At 53.3% G+C, this 16070-nt stretch overlaps 3 protein-coding genes across 3 annotated transcripts; all 3 read right to left on the reverse strand.

The window, feature by feature from the left end:
* Positions 1 to 45: 45 nt before the first annotated feature.
* Positions 46 to 6950, reverse strand: LOC142986969 (uncharacterized). Its single transcript, XM_076135523.1, has one exon. It carries the CDS (start codon positions 6216 to 6218, stop codon positions 456 to 458), a length of 5763 nt encoding a protein of 1920 aa, XP_075991638.1. The 5' UTR covers positions 6219 to 6950; the 3' UTR covers positions 46 to 455.
* A 239-nt stretch (positions 6951 to 7189) lies between these two features.
* LOC142986979 (histone H4) lies at positions 7190 to 8227 on the reverse strand. Its single transcript, XM_076135533.1, has one exon. It carries the CDS (start codon positions 8142 to 8144, stop codon positions 7833 to 7835), a length of 312 nt encoding a protein of 103 aa, XP_075991648.1. The 5' UTR covers positions 8145 to 8227; the 3' UTR covers positions 7190 to 7832.
* A 1023-nt stretch (positions 8228 to 9250) lies between these two features.
* Positions 9251 to 9760, reverse strand: LOC142986998 (histone H3-like). The gene has a single exon (XM_076135554.1). The coding sequence runs from the start codon at positions 9659 to 9661 to the stop codon at positions 9251 to 9253; it is 411 nt and encodes a 136-aa protein (XP_075991669.1). The 5' UTR covers positions 9662 to 9760.
* Between the last annotated feature and the right edge of the window lie 6310 nt (positions 9761 to 16070).

Here is a 16070-nt window from a genome sequence, read left to right on the forward strand (position 1 = left end):
ATTTAGTTCGATTTGTCTAAATATGTATTGTACTGGGTACATTATGCTGTGCCGGTAAATAAGAAGACTTCTTGCGGTTTGAAGAAAGTTTATTTTCAGATCCTTATTGTTTCGATGCTAGCTGTGGACTGTGTTGCTAGTACAAATGGCCACCATATTTATACAAAATCCTCAAATTAATGTAGGCCCTCTTATTGGCCGATAAAAATGGACCAATTAGAATCCCCGCATTTTAGCCAATAGGATTCCAGTAAGACATTTTGGACAAAAGCTTAAGTACTAGGAAACTTGACTGCGACGAGAGCCGCTTACATTAATTAACAATTTTTAGTGTATTTCTGTACAATTTCTTAAATAAAGTATATATATTTACAATTCTTGTCTTATTATCTACCTTATAAAAATACAATCAGTCGAATATTAGAAAATAACATAACAATTCTTAAAACTTAACGCTAAGTGTCGTGCTCAGTGGCGCCACCACGCACATCTCTCCCGCCGTGCGAGGTCGTCGCATCTTCTGTCGGTGCGGGTGCGTCGTCTCCCCTGAGCGGCAGTATCACCAGCTTGCGGACGGGTCGGCGAAGAACTCCTCCTTTGGTCAGGATGTCCACGGTCCTCACGACGTTGTCCGGGCCTGGGTAGACAGCTGTCACACGTCCTCGTAGCCAGATGTTGCGTGGCAGGTTGGGGTCAACGACCTGCACTAGGTCGTCGACTCGTACCGCAGGTCCGCGTCCGTGGGGCTCCCGCCGGTTTTGAAGTTCCGGTAGATATTCTCTCAGCCACCGCGTCCAGAAAACGTCGGCTAGTCGTTGCGCTGCTCGCCATTTTGATGTTGAAAGTTCGTCTCGTTCTGTGAATGTACCGGGTTGTGGTACTCGGCCGGGTCCGCCCAATAGGAAGTGGTTGGGCGTGAGAGCTTCAGGATCTTCTGCGCTAACTGATACGTGAGTCAGCGGTCGGCTATTCACGGTGTACTCGGCTTCGCTAAGTAGAGTAGACAGGACTTCCTCCGTAGGGTTTCGCTCGTGCAGTGTCGCTGTGAGGGCCACTTTGACTGACCTCACTAATCTCTCCCATGCGCCGCCCATGAATGGTGCACCGGGGGGTATGTAGCGCCAGGAGATTGTCCTCTTCGCTGCTTCCTGCGATGTCCCTGCGTCGATTGCTTGTCTGAGTTCCTTGTCTGCTCCCTTCAGGTTGGTACCGTTGTCCGACCAGATTTCTGTTGGACACCCACGTCGCGCGATCATCCTGCGTAGCGCCATAATAGCGGAGTCGGTTGTGAGTGAACCCGCTATTTCTAGATGTACAGCTCGTGTGGTGAGGCACGTGAAGATTGCGACGTATCTCTTCTGTCTTGTTCTGCCAACAGCTACCGAGAGAGGTCCGAAGTAGTCCACGCCTGTATACGTGAAGGGTCGTCGATGATGCGCGAGGCGACAGGCTGGCAGGTCTCCGGTCCTTGGGTGTGGCGGTACTTGTGTCTTCATTCTACAAAACAGGCATCTCTTCAGTATAGCTCGGGTCACTGGACGAATGCGTATGACCCAGTATTGTTGTCTGCACTCGTTCACTGTAGCTTCAACTCCGGCGTGATGTAACTGTCGATGTACTGAGTTGACCCACAACTTTACGGTCGGATGGTTTCCGTCTAACACCATAGGGCTTTTGATGGCTTCGTTGGTTGCTCCTATCGCGTCGATTCGGCTCCTGAGTCTGATGACGTCGTTGGTTAGCTCGACGCTTAGGTGATGTAGACGGCTTTCTTTGTTGATCGGTTTGTTGTCTTTTAAGTCTTCTATGTCTGTTGCGAAGGCTTCTACTTGCGATGCACACATGAGAAGTTCTTCTGCTTTCTTGAGTGTTTCAGCTGTTACCGGGATAATCTTGTCGTAGCTGCGTAAGGAAGTTGCTTTCTTGACCACTTCTCTCTTCGTTGTTTGATTCCAGTTCGGGTCCTTCACTGTGTTTCTTATTGTCCTCTTGTAGTTGACGTTATCCGTCCTGTTTCTACACAGTTGAATGAACTGTAGAACTCTCGCTGTTGTGTATCGAAGTCGATTCCAGTCTGAGAAGCGTGATACATCGGGTAAACCTTGACTTAGTTTCAGATCTTCCTTGTGGCGTGTGAGGTGTACCTTCTCTTCTGTCGAATCTTCCGTCTTCTCGTTGTGCTTCTCTGTTGGCCAAAGTTCTTCATCGGTGAGCAGGAAGTCAGGACCTTTGTACCATCGGTGGTGCTTGTCGAAGGCAACAGGTACGTCTCGAGTGGCGTCGTCGGCTACGTTCATTTTGGTTGGTATCCAACGCCATTCGTTTACCTTTGTACTCTCTTCAATCGCTGCTAAACGGTGAGCCACGAAGGGTTTGTATGATCTTGATCCCGTTCGTATCCAAGTTAACACTGTTCGACTATCTGTCCAAAATACTCTCTTGTCGGGTTTCTTCTCATGTTCTTCTATGACTGTTTCAGCTATTCTGGTTCCCATCACTGCTGCTTGTAGTTCTAGGCGGGGTATCGACGTCAGTTTAAGAGGTGCTACCTTTGCCTTAGCCATGATGAGTGACACCGCTACGTCCCCGTTCGGCGTCTCCGTTCGCCAATATAGGACCGCTGAGTAGGCAGACTCGCTCGCGTCGGTGAAGACATGAAGCTGAAGCTTAGTCGCATCGCTGTAGCCGAGGTATCTCCGTGGTATGGTCACGTCTCGAAGTCTTTGTAGATGTTCCATCCATATCTTCCATTCCTCTGCGAGATCCTCTTGTATTTCAGCATCCCAGCCCGTTCCTCTGCGCCAGACTTCTTGTAGTATTTGTTTCGCCTTGATAGTCACCGGTGATGCGAGTCCTAGTGGGTCGAATAGAGACATAACGATCTTGAGTGCTTCCCTCTTCGTCGGCGTCTTCCTTTTCAGTAGTGGCGGTTCAATTCTCGCCAAGTTGAGATTGAACGTTAATTCGTCTGTAGTGATCTTCCATATGACTCCCAACACTCGTTCTGTGGTTTCTGTCGACGTATATAACTCGAGATCTTCCCTTTGTTCTTGTTCTCCTAATGCGGCTAATAGTGAGGGTGAGTTCGACTTCCATTGTTTCAACTCGAAGCTTGCGTTTTGATGGATTTGTCGCACGTCCTTTGTTATACGTATAGCGTCTTCCAATGTTTCGAAACTGTCCAAGTAGTCGTCCACGTAATGCTTGTTCTTGATGGCTAACGCTGCTTCTGGGTTTGACACTTCGTATTGTTTCGCGTTCAAGTTTTTGACGTAGATCGCTGTTGATGGTGAGCTCGACGCGCCGAATATTAGTGACTTCATTCTGTACTCTTCGGGGGGATTGTCGTCTCTTCTATCTCCTCGCCATAGGTAACGTAGCGCATCTCTATCTTGAACTCGTAGTTGCACTTGCATGAACATTTCCTTGATGTCGGCTGTGACGGCTATAGCATGTTGTCTGAACTTCATCACGACGCCTGGTAGAGACTGTAGGAGATCCGGACCTTTGAGTAACATGTCGTTGAGAGACACTCCCTTCGTCTTGGCTGCTGCGTCGTGTACCACTCGTAACTTCTCTGGCTTCATGGGGTTGATGACCGCGAAGTGTGGTAAGTACCAGGTTTTACCGGGTGTTGTTTCTCGAGGTGCAGGTTCTGCGTATCCCTTCTGTACGAGTGCTTCCATCTGTTCCTTGTACTTCGTCTTCAAAACTTGATCTCGATCGATCTTCTTCTCGATGTTGTGTAGACGCTTCAAGGAGTTCTCGTAGTTGTTGGGTAAGTTGTAGTCTTCTTTACGCCATAACAGACTTGTTTCATACCTTCCATCTTCAGTCTTTTTCGTAGTGTTGTCTAGGATTCGAAGAGCTTGTTCCTCTGGGTCTGATCTAGGTCTCTTGGGGTTCAGGCAGATCGCGTCCATCTCGAAGTACTGCTTGACTAAGGTTTCTATGTGGTCTTCATTTGTTTCGGTCATATGAGATACGAAGTCGATGCTCTGGGTTTTGTGCTTCAGCAAACTGCCATGGAGTACCCAACCTAGTGACGTGAGGGATGCCACAGGTTGGTCTTTGTTTCCTTTCCTTATGTCCGATGTCAGTAGGAGATGCCAGTTGTCTTGTCCGATCAGTAGCTTCGGCTTCACGTCTTCATATGTCAACTCTCCCTGTATGTCCTTCAGATGTTGACACGCCTTGATGTGTTCCCTAGATACGCGTTGCGACGACACTTGGAAGTTTCTTACTGTACGAGCCTGTATTCTGTCTTCAAAACCGTTCATACCTCTAATCGAGAATGTGACTCTTCTAGAGGCTATTTCTGACGTTTTGACGTCACTAATTGTCTGTATTTTCAACGGGTCGACGGGTCCTGTCGCTCCTATTTGCTTGGCTAGGTCGTTGTCGATCAGGGTCACTGTAGAGCCGTCGTCCATTAACGCGAAGGTGTTGATTTGACCTGTAGAACCTTCTACTTGCACTGGTATGATTTTTAAGAAAGACTGTTTCTTTCTAGGCGTCCACGTAGAGGTGATGATTTCCGACGCTTCGGACTCTTTCTTATCTTCTTTTTTGTTACAGTGTAGAAGCGTGTGATGAGTGTATTTACAGTCGTTCACGCCGCATTGTTTCGTAGCACAACGGTGAGTAACTTTCCTATATCTCAAACATCGAAAGCAGAGTCGTTTGGCCTTGGCTATGTCCCATCGTTCATCTTCATTCATCTTCTTAAAACGTCCACATTCTGTCACCAAGTGTCCTGTTTGTTCGCATACCGGACATCTCGGTGTGTACGGTTTTTCCGTGACGTTGTGAACTCTCTGTGGCCTCTTCTGTGCGGTGAACGGCGGTTGTGTTGATATTTGCTCAGGTAGCGCGTAAGGACTGCATAGCGTTGATTCTCTTCTCAGGAACTTGTCTAACTTCATCAAGTCTGGGTCTTCTTTGGGTTCCGCGGCGGCGAAGTCGAAGAATCTGTATCGCAGGGTAGGCGTCAGCTTGTCCACTATTGTCTTGCTCACTTCCGGGTTGTACATGTAGTTGATACAGCTTAAGGTTTTTAATGTAGCGACGATATTGGAGATTTTCGTGGCGAATATACATATGTCGCGGGGCGATTCCGTGAGACGTGGTAAAACTCGTAGCGCTTCCATTTGCATCATCGCTATAGACTCTGGTCGTCCAAATCGAGATTCGAGTGCTTGCATTATCTCGGATGGGTGAGCGTCGGTGATAAGCAGACCCTCAACTGCTTCCCTGGCTTTTCCTTTAAGATTTCTTCTCAGGCGGTTTATGTTTTCTACTGTACTATACACACTTTCCGTTTCATAGTAAGCGGCGCGAAAAGGTAGCCAATCTTGATACGAACCATTGAAAATAGGTAGTTCGATGAACTTAGGTCGTTGACCCGCTCTCACTGCTGACGTTATGGCCTCCGCAAGTTCCTTGAAGTCCTGTCGAGCTCCCGCCGGTGTGAGAGTCCCGTGCGACTGATGTTGATCTCCCTGCATAGTGGTTCTTATAACTGACGGCTCTTCCGGCTGATGTGGTTCGTTCGTGATCGCCAAGATTGGTTGCGTGTTTTGCCTCTCTAGCCAGCTGTCAACCCTTTCGTTCACTTCCTCTTTCGTACACACGGATATCTCTTCTTGTTCTTCATCTGAGTCCTCAGTCTCTAGGACGGCTAAGCGCGCGGTAGCCAACTCCACTTGTAAGCGTAACAACTCTTCCCGCGCTTTTGCGATTTTAATAGCTTTAACACGACTCGCGGTTGATCCCCCTTGCGCCCTTAGCACTGGCGGGGGGGAGGGGCACTGTGGTTTGTTCGGTTGCACACTAATGTTCACTTTCCTTTGCACTGTCACTGTCTCACCTGGTTTCGTAGTTTCCTTATTGCGGTTCGGAAGAGGGTCCGTCCTCCCGCCAGGCGGCTGCATACACGCGGCGTCCATCCGGAGCGTCGGTGCTGTTGAAGCGGTTACCGAAGGTGTTTCGTCTGTTGGTGGCGCAAGCGGTGCCGAGGCTCGTCCCGAGGGCGCTGTCGTCGCGGTGACCGATGTGGTGGCTGCTGTGTTCTCTGTGTTGTCGGTCGTTCCTGTGACGCTGGTGCCCGTAGCCTCGGTGGTAGCACCGGTCGCCGAGGTGCTGGCCGTGCCCTCGGACGACGACGGTGTTTGTGCGGTCGTCTTGCGCCCCTTTCCTTCTGAACGCGTAGTCGGCATGTTTTCGTTTTGTTCACGTTTCTATCTTCAGTTTTAATAATTTCTTTCTTCACTATTTTTCAGGATTCTTTCTTCAATGTTTTTCAGGATCCTTTCTTCGATAATGTTCAGGCTTCTTTCTTCACTGTTATTCAGGATCCTTTCTTCAATAATGTTTCAGGCTTGTTTCTTCACTGTTATTCAGGATCCTTTCTTCAATAATGTTCAGGCTTCTTTCTTCAATGTTTTCTTCCTGTATCCGGCTCGAAGGACCATTTAATGTACTGGGTACATTATGCTGTGCCGGTAAATAAGAAGACTTCTTGCGGTTTGAAGAAAGTTTATTTTCAGATCCTTATTGTTTCGATGCTAGCTGTGGACTGTGTTGCTAGTACAAATGGCCACCATATTTATACAAAATCCTCAAATTAATGTAGGCCCTCTTATTGGCCGATAAAAATGGACCAATTAGAATCCCCGCATTTTAGCCAATAGGATTCCAGTAAGACATTTTGGACAAAAGCTTAAGTACTAGGAAACTTGACTGCGACGAGAGCCGCTTACATTAATTAACAATTTTTAGTGTATTTCTGTACAATTTCTTAAATAAAGTATATATATTTACAATTCTTGTCTTATTATCTACCTTATAAAAATACAATCAGTCGAATATTAGAAAATAACATAACAATTCTTAAAACTTAACGCTAAGTGTCGTGCTCAGTGGCGCCACCACGCACATGTATGTAAGTTTTAACAACAACATTACTTTGATGTTGACATGTACACATACCATAATATATCAATATGACAATTATTATTTTAATTATCATACAGTTACGTTAGTTAGTGTTAAACTGTTTATATTCTCTATTATTTAAATGTTACTCGAAACATTTTAATTCTAATCTTAATACCTATTATTAATGCTTGCATGTTATTTATTACTATGTACCTATTTGTAATTTGTACGGATATTTCTATTTCAGGTTACCGGTAAGCAGCTGAGCTGAGGCTGAGGCTGAGCCCTGAGGACATTCGACGTCGCAACGTAGCATCAACTAAGAAGAAACGCAGTCGAATGCAGAGAGACGATCCAGGTATGTCAGTCAGTGTTCTGATTACAAATATTGTATTTTTGTAATATATGTACATACTCACTCATAACTTCAAACAAGTAGTAGCTGTACATAAGTAAGTTGACAGAGAGATACACCAGTATCAATGATTTTATCATAACACATTATATAGGTAGGTAGGTTACCTACGTACGTGTATTATACTCTATTCGTTTCATATAATATTGATGATTATGTTATAGTAAACTACTCGGTACGTTGCGTTCTAGCGTTAGTAGGTGAAGTGAATTTATTCATATATTATTATTATGTACGTGTATAGTATACTGTATACAGTATACTACTATGTAGTATAGTATGAGAGTTTGACTTATCGTGTGTTCATTATAGAAACATAAACTTTATAATAGTTTATATGAATCGTATGCGGCCCTGAAAAGGGCCTTTTTATTAGCGCTATCACATATGACGCGTACGCTCAACGAGCGATGCGCAATTGCGACAGTGCCGGCTGGAGGACGGGTGTGTGTGTCGTCGTCCGTCGAGCAGAAGCAGCTTAACCGCCGAAACCGTACAGGGTGCGGCCTTGACGTTTCAGCGCGTAGACGACGTCCATGGCGGTGACGGTCTTCCTCTTGGCGTGCTCGGTGTATGTGACGGCGTCGCGGATCACGTTCTCGAGGAACACCTTCAGCACACCGCGAGTCTCCTCGTAAATAAGACCGGAGATACGCTTGACGCCGCCTCTGCGCGCGAGACGACGGATGGCGGGCTTCGTGATACCCTGGATGTTATCGCGAAGCACTTTCCTGTGGCGCTTGGCTCCTCCCTTTCCCAGACCTTTTCCTCCCTTTCCGCGGCCGGTCATCTTCTTTGTTCTTTAGTGTTGTGACGTTGAGTTGAGCAGACAGACAAGTGACGCGCGCACGTTGTTCAACGGGCGAGCGCTGGCGAACGACTGGGTGCACGGGCCAGTACATGCCCCTCATTTATATACGCGTTGCGGCGCTCGCTCGAGCTCGCTCGTTCGCTAGTCGATAGGTCGGTCGGAACTCGGACGCGCAGGGTTTGTTTTGTTTTGGCGGGCCGTGTGCGACTTGCTGCCTCATTTTAGTTGATATTATTGTATATGTATATTTAAAAAAAAAAAAAAAAGTAAATTTCAACTATTTACTTAATTATATAAACTAATCAAATAATATTTATTTATTAATATTATAACACACCGCCTATAATATGGTTAGCAGTGTATAACATCATAATATTGATTTAAAAAAAAAAAGAAAAGAAAAAAGTATTATTTTAGGTACCTATATTAAATTGGTTGTTAGATTTTGATAATTTTTATCATCATTCAGCAGTAGGTACCTATCTATATTTATTATAAGCATACAATACACGATCAGTATTATTTAAGGAGTGTCTGTCTGGTTAAAAGAAAAAGAAAAAAAAAAAAAAAAATGTATAAGTACAGTAATGTAGGTAATGAAATTCGACCATTTTGTATTTAGGATCTATTTCGTCCTATATGTACTGTCTCTATTATAATATGTAATATTATATAATATGTAGCTGTATGTACCACGCCAGTAAATATTGTAATTTGTCAAATATGATGGACTTATGTATATTGTGTGTAGGCCTGCATCTTTATAGCTTGTACAGGAATGATGATATCATGTTGCAACTGCTATATTTTATTTTATTATATTTATATGGGGACCATACTTGCAGTATTTAGATATTAGGTAGGTATATTGTGTGTGTTAATTAATAGTTTGTTTGACTTTTTAATGTTAGTTGCAGAAACATATTTTATTACAAAAATATATGACTCATGTGTGGCCCTGAAAAGGGCCTTTTTGGTATTCGGCTGAGCGGCAATACAAGTGTATACTTAATAGGTGTATACAACAATATATCGCACACCGCCTTGTACACGCCAACTGCAGTACTCGATAGTACTGACTGCACTTAGGCGCGCTCTCCGCGGATCCTGCGCGCCAGCTGTATATCCTTGGGCATGATGGTGACACGCTTGGCGTGGATGGCGCAAAGGTTGGTGTCTTCGAAGAGACCGACGAGGTAAGCCTCGCTGGCCTCCTGCAGGACCATCACAGCGGAGCTCTGGAAACGGAGATCGGTCTTGAAGTCTTGAGCGATCTCACGCACCAAACGCTGGAACGGAAGCTTGCGGATCAACAGCTCGGTACTCTTCTGGTAACGACGAATCTCACGGAGCGCTACGGTTCCGGGCCTGTAACGATGGGGCTTCTTGACACCACCGGTTGCCGGTGCGCTCTTGCGGGCCGCCTTGGTGGCGAGCTGCTTCCTCGGTGCCTTACCACCGGTGGACTTGCGAGCGGTCTGCTTGGTACGCGCCATTTCTTAATTGAATTGAATTGTACTGAAACTGAACCTGAACGAACGACGTGCGGTGCGAACGGCGCGACTGTGCGAGCGGGAATGAAACGCGCATCGTTGAAGTCTTCACAGTGCCCCTTACGGGACACGTGGAGCCAACATCGGGACTTGGTAGGTCCCCTTGTTGGGGTGTTTTGTTCGCCGCCCCTAAACTTAGGGGCGGGTGTTTGGGTGTGGGGGGAATTTCCCCCATGGCGGACGAGTGCCTACGGCCCTGGTCGCGAGGTTTGGGGATCGAGCTTCACTCCTCCCGGCGGTCGTCCCCGCGTCGGGTGAGACCTATGGTTGCCCCATAGGAGGCCCAACGAGGGGGCGCCAGCCAGGGGGGAGGCTTTATCGATCCTTACTCCCTGCGTTTAGGGCCGAGGCGGTGTAGTGTGGATTGTATGCGGGATGCGGGGCGAGACCGCCCCGACGTGATGAGAGCCCCCGTCTCCTGCGGACGAGGCGCGTATCGCAGTATATACGCGGTCGTCCTCGCAGGCGGAGAGGGGCAACTGCGGCGGGGCGTGGCTGCCGCATCGCGCAGCGAGGGCGCCGGGCTTGCCGCCTTGATGGCGGAGGGCCCAGCGCAGGTCGGTGTGTGGGCGCCGCGCTCGACCTAGAGGGAGCGCGGCGCGTCCTGTCGGTGTTGCACCGGGCTCTACCGCCGAGACAGGCGGCGGGAGCCCGGTGCACGGTGAGTCAGTCCGGTGGGGCTGTCGCGCTCGACCCAACGGGAGCGCGACAAGCGGGTGATGATGGCTCCGCTGCGTGCGACGCACTCGGTCGTGAGTGCGGCGCAGCGGAAGCGGCGGGCGTTGTGTTGTCCGGGGTGCGGGCCACCTGGGCCGCACCTGGGGCTTGGCCGCCGGCCTCTGGTCGCGGAGGGACGTCCTCCGCCTGCGTGGTCGCGAGCAGGTCGCGTGGTAGCCTCTTGCGGTCGGGTGGCCGCGCGTGCCATGGCGCTATGTCCCGGATATGGGCCAGGTTTGACGCGTCGGCACGCGCGAACATGGAGGCGGCGAGGCGACGCACGAAGTCGTCCAGGCTCTCGACGCGGAGATCGCGTTGGATGGTGGTATTCCTCACGTACCTTGGGGCGCCGGCGATGGTGCGCAGCGCAAGCGATTGTTGCACGCGCAAAGCTCGCCGGCTCTTCTCGTACGTGAGGGCATACCACGCAGGTGCTGCGTAGGTGAGCCGGGTGCGTATGTAGGTCTTATACACACCCAGCTTCACTCTCGTGGGGAGGTGTGAGGAGAGCACTGGACGAAGTATGGCGCGGGCCGCGCGGACCTGTGCGACCACGTTTTCGGCGTGCGGCGTCATGGAGAGGCGGCGGTCAATAGTGACGCCCAGGTACTTGGCCTTGGTGGCCCAATTGATGGTCTGGTCGAGGAGTTGTAGCGGCTGGGGCTCGATCAGCCTCCGCGAGAAGGAGACTGCCTGCGTCTTTCCCACGTTCACGGACAGTCGCCACTGCGACAGCCAGGCGGGGAGGAGGTCGAGGGCGCGCTGCATCTTGACGGCGGCGTGGTACGGATTCAGCGACGTCGTCACGTACGCCGCGTCATCCGCGTACAGCGCGAGGTGGGCCCCCTCTGGGGACGGTATGTCGTCCGTGTACGTGGCGTACAACGCAGGCGAAAGGCAGCTGCCCTGAGGAACTCCGGCAGCTGCTGGTCTCGGCGGGGAGAGAGCTCCTTCAACCGCTACTCGGTAAGTCCGGTTTTCCAGGAACGACTGGATTATCTTGATAAGGCGACGGGGCATCGGTGTCTGAGTGGTCAGCTTGTAGAGAAGACCGGCGTGCCAGACCCGGTCGAAAGCTTTTTCCATGTCGAGGAATACTGCACACGCGCTCTCCCTTTTGTTAAGGGCCGCGGAGATGTGGTGCAGTACCCTCGACAGCTGGAGCGTCGTGCTGTGCTCAGCACGGAACCCAAACTGCTCTGGTCTCGGTGTGATGTGGGGTGCCAGGGTTCGCAACAGGAGTTGTTCGAACACCTTCGAGGTGGTGGGCAGCAGAGTGATCGGCCGATAGCTCTCAGGCTTCAGGATGTTTTTCCCCGGCTTGGGCAGCATGATAACGCGGCCCTCCTTCCAAGCTGTGGGGAAGGTGCCCGTGCGCAGGACGCCGTTGTACAGGCGCGTCAGCGCTGCCACGAATTTGTGCGGCAGGTGACGCAGCGCTGCGTTGGAGATGCCGTCCGCGCCCGGGGCCTTCCTGGGCTTGGTCCGCGCTATCGCTTTGCGTACCATGGCCGGGGAGAAGTATAGTGGGTCTTCTTCTGAGGCTATCGGCGTGGCGAAGTAGTCTCGAAGGTGTTGCTCGACTGCTGCGACGTGTTCCGTGTCGGCAGTTGGGTTCGGGGAGAATTGACGCTCCAGGTGGTCGGCGAAGATGGTCGCTCGGTCTTCTGCTCGGTACCTGGGGGCCCCGTCGCTGTGGAGCAGTGGACGCACCGGAGCTGGGGTGTTGGTGAGTCGGCGGCAGAGTCGGTGCATCGAGGACCAGTCGTCGGCGGCCTCGGTGATGGTGTGCTCCCAGCTCTCGGCGGTGTGGAGTTTAAGCTCGGCCTTTACTCTGTCCGCTAGCCGGTTGAGCTCTGTTTTCTGCGCTGGACAGCGCGTGAACTGCCACTGTTTTCGCAGTCGTCTCTTGGCGACGATGAGGCTTCTAATGTGAGCCGGCAGGGGGGTGTATCTACGCCCCTGGGTGGAGTGCGTGTTCGTCGCCGCTTCGAGGGCGCTCTTTACAGCGGCAGTTATGTCCGTGGCCAGTAGCTCAACATCGGCGGCGGTATTGGTCGGCCGAGTCGGCGTGATCGTCTCCAGTCGTTCCTGGAATTTGGTCCAGTCCGGTTTGGGACGTGGCGCTTGGGGGGCGAGACGTGTGGGGTGCTGCTCAATGACGACGAGTACAGGCTGATGGTCCGATTGTAGCTCGTCGTCAAGCACCTGCTGAGTGATTTGGCAGTTCATGGCGGCGTTGTGGACCAGGATGTCTAGTACGTCGGGGGTAAGGTTCACGCTGTCCGGGTAATGTGTGGGTACCTCCGGACCTGCGACTGTGTACCCCCGCGCTTCGGCGTCGTCGTGGAGTCGTACACCTGCCCTGTTTCTGGTGGCGCAGTTCCACGCTGGGTGTTTGGCGTTTAGGTCGCCTGCGATGACGACCGGTGCGGTGGCGCTCATTAGGTCGCCGATGTCGGCCACGTTGAGAACGGGACCGGGCGGGCGATAGGCGGCGAACAGTTGTAGATGAGCGCCACCGTGGTGAAGTTCAACACCCAGCGTGTATAAGGTGTTGAAGGGTCTCAAGGGAAGCTGCTGGTGTACGACTCTGCGCTTCACCAGAACTGCCAGGCCGCGGTAGCACCTGAAGCACGGAGACGTCTCGTCTTTCCGATAAGTGAGGTATCCCGGGAACTTAATTTTGTCTGCAGGGCCCAGGAATGTCTCACTTATCAGCGCCACGTCAATGTCCTGTTCCTGCAGCAGGGGGCGGAGGAGGGCGGCCTTTCCCACGAGGCCACGGGCATTCCAGTGGATGATCCTCAGGGGCTTATGCATAGGGCGCATAGACGCGTCATGCCCCTCAGGATCACCTGTTTAATGCTGGAGGTGTCGCTCCCCGCTCTCAGTGCGAGGAGGACGTCCTGGAGCACCTCCAGCGCGGTCTCAATGGCGGCGTCGTCGAGAGGTTTGCCGCTCTCGTTCCTCCGTGGTTTCGTGGAGGGTGTCGCCGCGGGGATCTCTGTCCCTGCCGCGGAGTGATCCGCCTTCCTTCTAGTCGTTGTTGCGACCTTGTGGGCAGGCGCAGTCTTGACGGCTTGGTTTGGCCCTGCGCCTTTGGTCGCAACAACAGTGGGTTGCGGCGGCGACACTTTTTGGCCGCCCTGTGGTGTTGGCACCTCTTCCGGTGCCTTGGGGTCTGCATCTGTCGCGGGGCGGGACTTCCTTCCGCGCCTCCGCTTTCTCCGCCCCCTTTTTGAGGAGGGTCCGGGTTCTCCGCGCTCTGTGGGAGCATTCGCTGCTGCCATAAGCGATGCCCCCTGGGGCTCCATGTCGGGGTTGACAGTGGGAATCGTTGGCCTCTCGGTGGCAGCTTGTTGCCGGCGCGAGTTCCCACTGATGGCGACCGTGCCCGCCTTCGTGTTCCGGGCCTCCTTCCGGAACACGGGACACTTGACGTTGTTTGCGGGGTGTTCGCCCCCGCAGTTAATGCACGTGGCGGGCTCGTCCTTTGGACGTGGGCATTCCCGGGCGGGATGCTCACCGCCGCATCTCACGCAGGCCATTGTCCTGTGGCACTGGTGAGAAGAATGCCTAAATTGTTGGCAGCGGTGGCATTGGGCGGGTCTTCTCTTACCCCGCCAGACCTCTATCTTGACGCCGGGGATGCCGAGCATCTCGTCGACGTTGAAAATCCCCGGCGTCAGGTCCTTGGTCCTCTTCAGGATGGCGAAGAGGATACACCCGGGTCGGTCGCCACGAGCCCGTATGTTTTTAACATATTCGGGCTCGTACCCTAGAGCGCGGAGCTCCTCCTCGACCTCGTCGGGGGTGGCATTGGAGGGTAGCCCCCGGATGGCTATCTTAAGGCTCCTCTCCGCTGGCAGTGAGTAGGAGAACCACGACACCCGCTCACTCTTCTCCAATTCTGTGAGGTACCGCTGGATGAGGCGGTACTCGTGGTCCTCCGTCGGCGTAAATCTAATGCCCTTGCCGAAAGGGCGGGCATTTGCGGCTCTGCCCAGGCGCGCCTTGAGCTCCTTAAGATGGTGGGCCCAGTTTGGCAGGTGCTCTACTACCAGCGGAGGGTAGCGGAGTTTTCTATTGTAGTCCTTGTTTGGCGGCTGGGGCGGCGTGCTGCTGGAGGCATCTGCAGCAGCCGCAGTCGTCCCGGAGGCTGCGTCTTGATTGGAGTTCGCGACGGCGGTCGGTCCGGCAGGTCGGGCCGAGCACGCCAACACAGCTCGGTATGAGCGTGCTGGCTGCGGCGACACGGGCGGTGTGGGAGCGCGCGGCGCGGCTTCGGCGCGCGGTGCGGCGGCGGCGCGCGCTGCGGCGGGCGGTGCGCACGCTTGGCGCGCGGTCGGTTTCGCGGCGGCGGCGGGGTGGTTAGCGGGGCGCGCGGGGTGCGCGGGCGCGGGCGGCACTCGCTTCGGTAGCGGTGCTGGCTCCGCGGCGGACGGGCGTGCGGCGTCGCTCGGGCGCGCGGTCGCAGGCGGCGCGCGAGCCGGCGGCGGCATGGCGCAATGGCGCTTGGCCATCGCTGCCGTTTCCTCTGGGCTCCGGGGGCGCCTAGAGGGCGGTTGAGGCGGCGGCGGGGTTTCGTCACCCAGGCGGGCCGATCGTCTGGCGTCCAGCGCCGACGTGGAGTGGGCGCGCGCAATCGGTCGCGCGCGCCTCGCCAAAAACATAAAAGTGTCCGGCTGCGGACGCCAGCGGCACCTACCTGGGTTTCCGGAGGCGGCGGAGTCCAGGGACGTCGATGAGCAGGCTCTCGATGACATCTCAGAGTCGGGGGCGGCGGGGGACTCCCTCGCGTCATCACGCGGGGCGTCGTCCTCCGTGTCACGAGCACGCACTGCACTCACTTCACTCGCGGCACTAACACTGGTGTCACTGTCACTTAGTGTACGCGAGGAGGGCGCAGGGCGGCCCGCGACGGTCGGGCGCCTGCTGCGGAGGGCGGCGAGGCGCGGAGGGACCTTATGGTCACGTTGGGCGGCGGACACGCGCGGGGGCGCAGGCCTAGGGGCCGCGCGAGAGCGCGTCGATGCTCGGCCACGCGGGCCGGCCGCGGGGTTCGCACGAGGCGCGGCGGTTACGGGGTTCACACGCGGCGAAGTAGGGCGCGTGGGCTCCTCCGGCGTCCTGCGGGAGGACCCCGGGCTGCCGGTCTTGGCGGTTTGGCTGCATTGTGCAGCCGGTGCAGGATCGCGGACCTCCTGGTCCGGATCCATGATGAGGTGTGGTGGTCAGTCTTCGGAGTGGCCGCGACCCCAACGGCGATAAAAATCCTTGCGGAAGGAAGGAAGGCCGGGAAGCACAAGGCTCGCACACGGGCGGCCTCGGTGTACACGGTGGCGTCGAATACAGACGTCACCGCGGACACCGCGGCAGTGACCGTGCGCGAGTAAGTGGAGTCCGGGCGGCGCGGCGCGGCGAGAAGCGATACGTGCACTCGCCTCGACGGTCCGAGGGAAACGCGCATTGCCCGTCCCACTCGTATTTATACGATCGACACGGGCCGACAGCGCGAACCGGCCGCGGCGAACTCACTTGGAATTTTCTCTCTAAATTCGTATAAATCCTTTATTTTAAAGCGTACATAATATATTATATTGTGTGTACGTGTTTATATTATTATTCTATA

The sequence above is a fragment of the Anticarsia gemmatalis genome, unplaced genomic scaffold (genome assembly GCF_050436995.1).
Source record: "Anticarsia gemmatalis isolate Benzon Research Colony breed Stoneville strain unplaced genomic scaffold, ilAntGemm2 primary ctg00000050.1, whole genome shotgun sequence".
Taxonomy (NCBI): Eukaryota; Metazoa; Arthropoda; class Insecta; order Lepidoptera; family Erebidae; genus Anticarsia; species Anticarsia gemmatalis.

What these genes read in the sequence shown, in the direction of transcription:
- LOC142986969 (XM_076135523.1), bottom strand. Translation starts at nt 6,218, where the DNA reads ATGCCGACTACGCGTTCAGAAGGAAAGGGGCGCAAGACGACCGCACAA.
- LOC142986979 (XM_076135533.1), bottom strand. Translation starts at nt 8,144, where the DNA reads ATGACCGGCCGCGGAAAGGGAGGAAAAGGTCTGGGAAAGGGAGGAGCC.
- LOC142986998 (XM_076135554.1), bottom strand. Translation starts at nt 9,661, where the DNA reads ATGGCGCGTACCAAGCAGACCGCTCGCAAGTCCACCGGTGGTAAGGCA.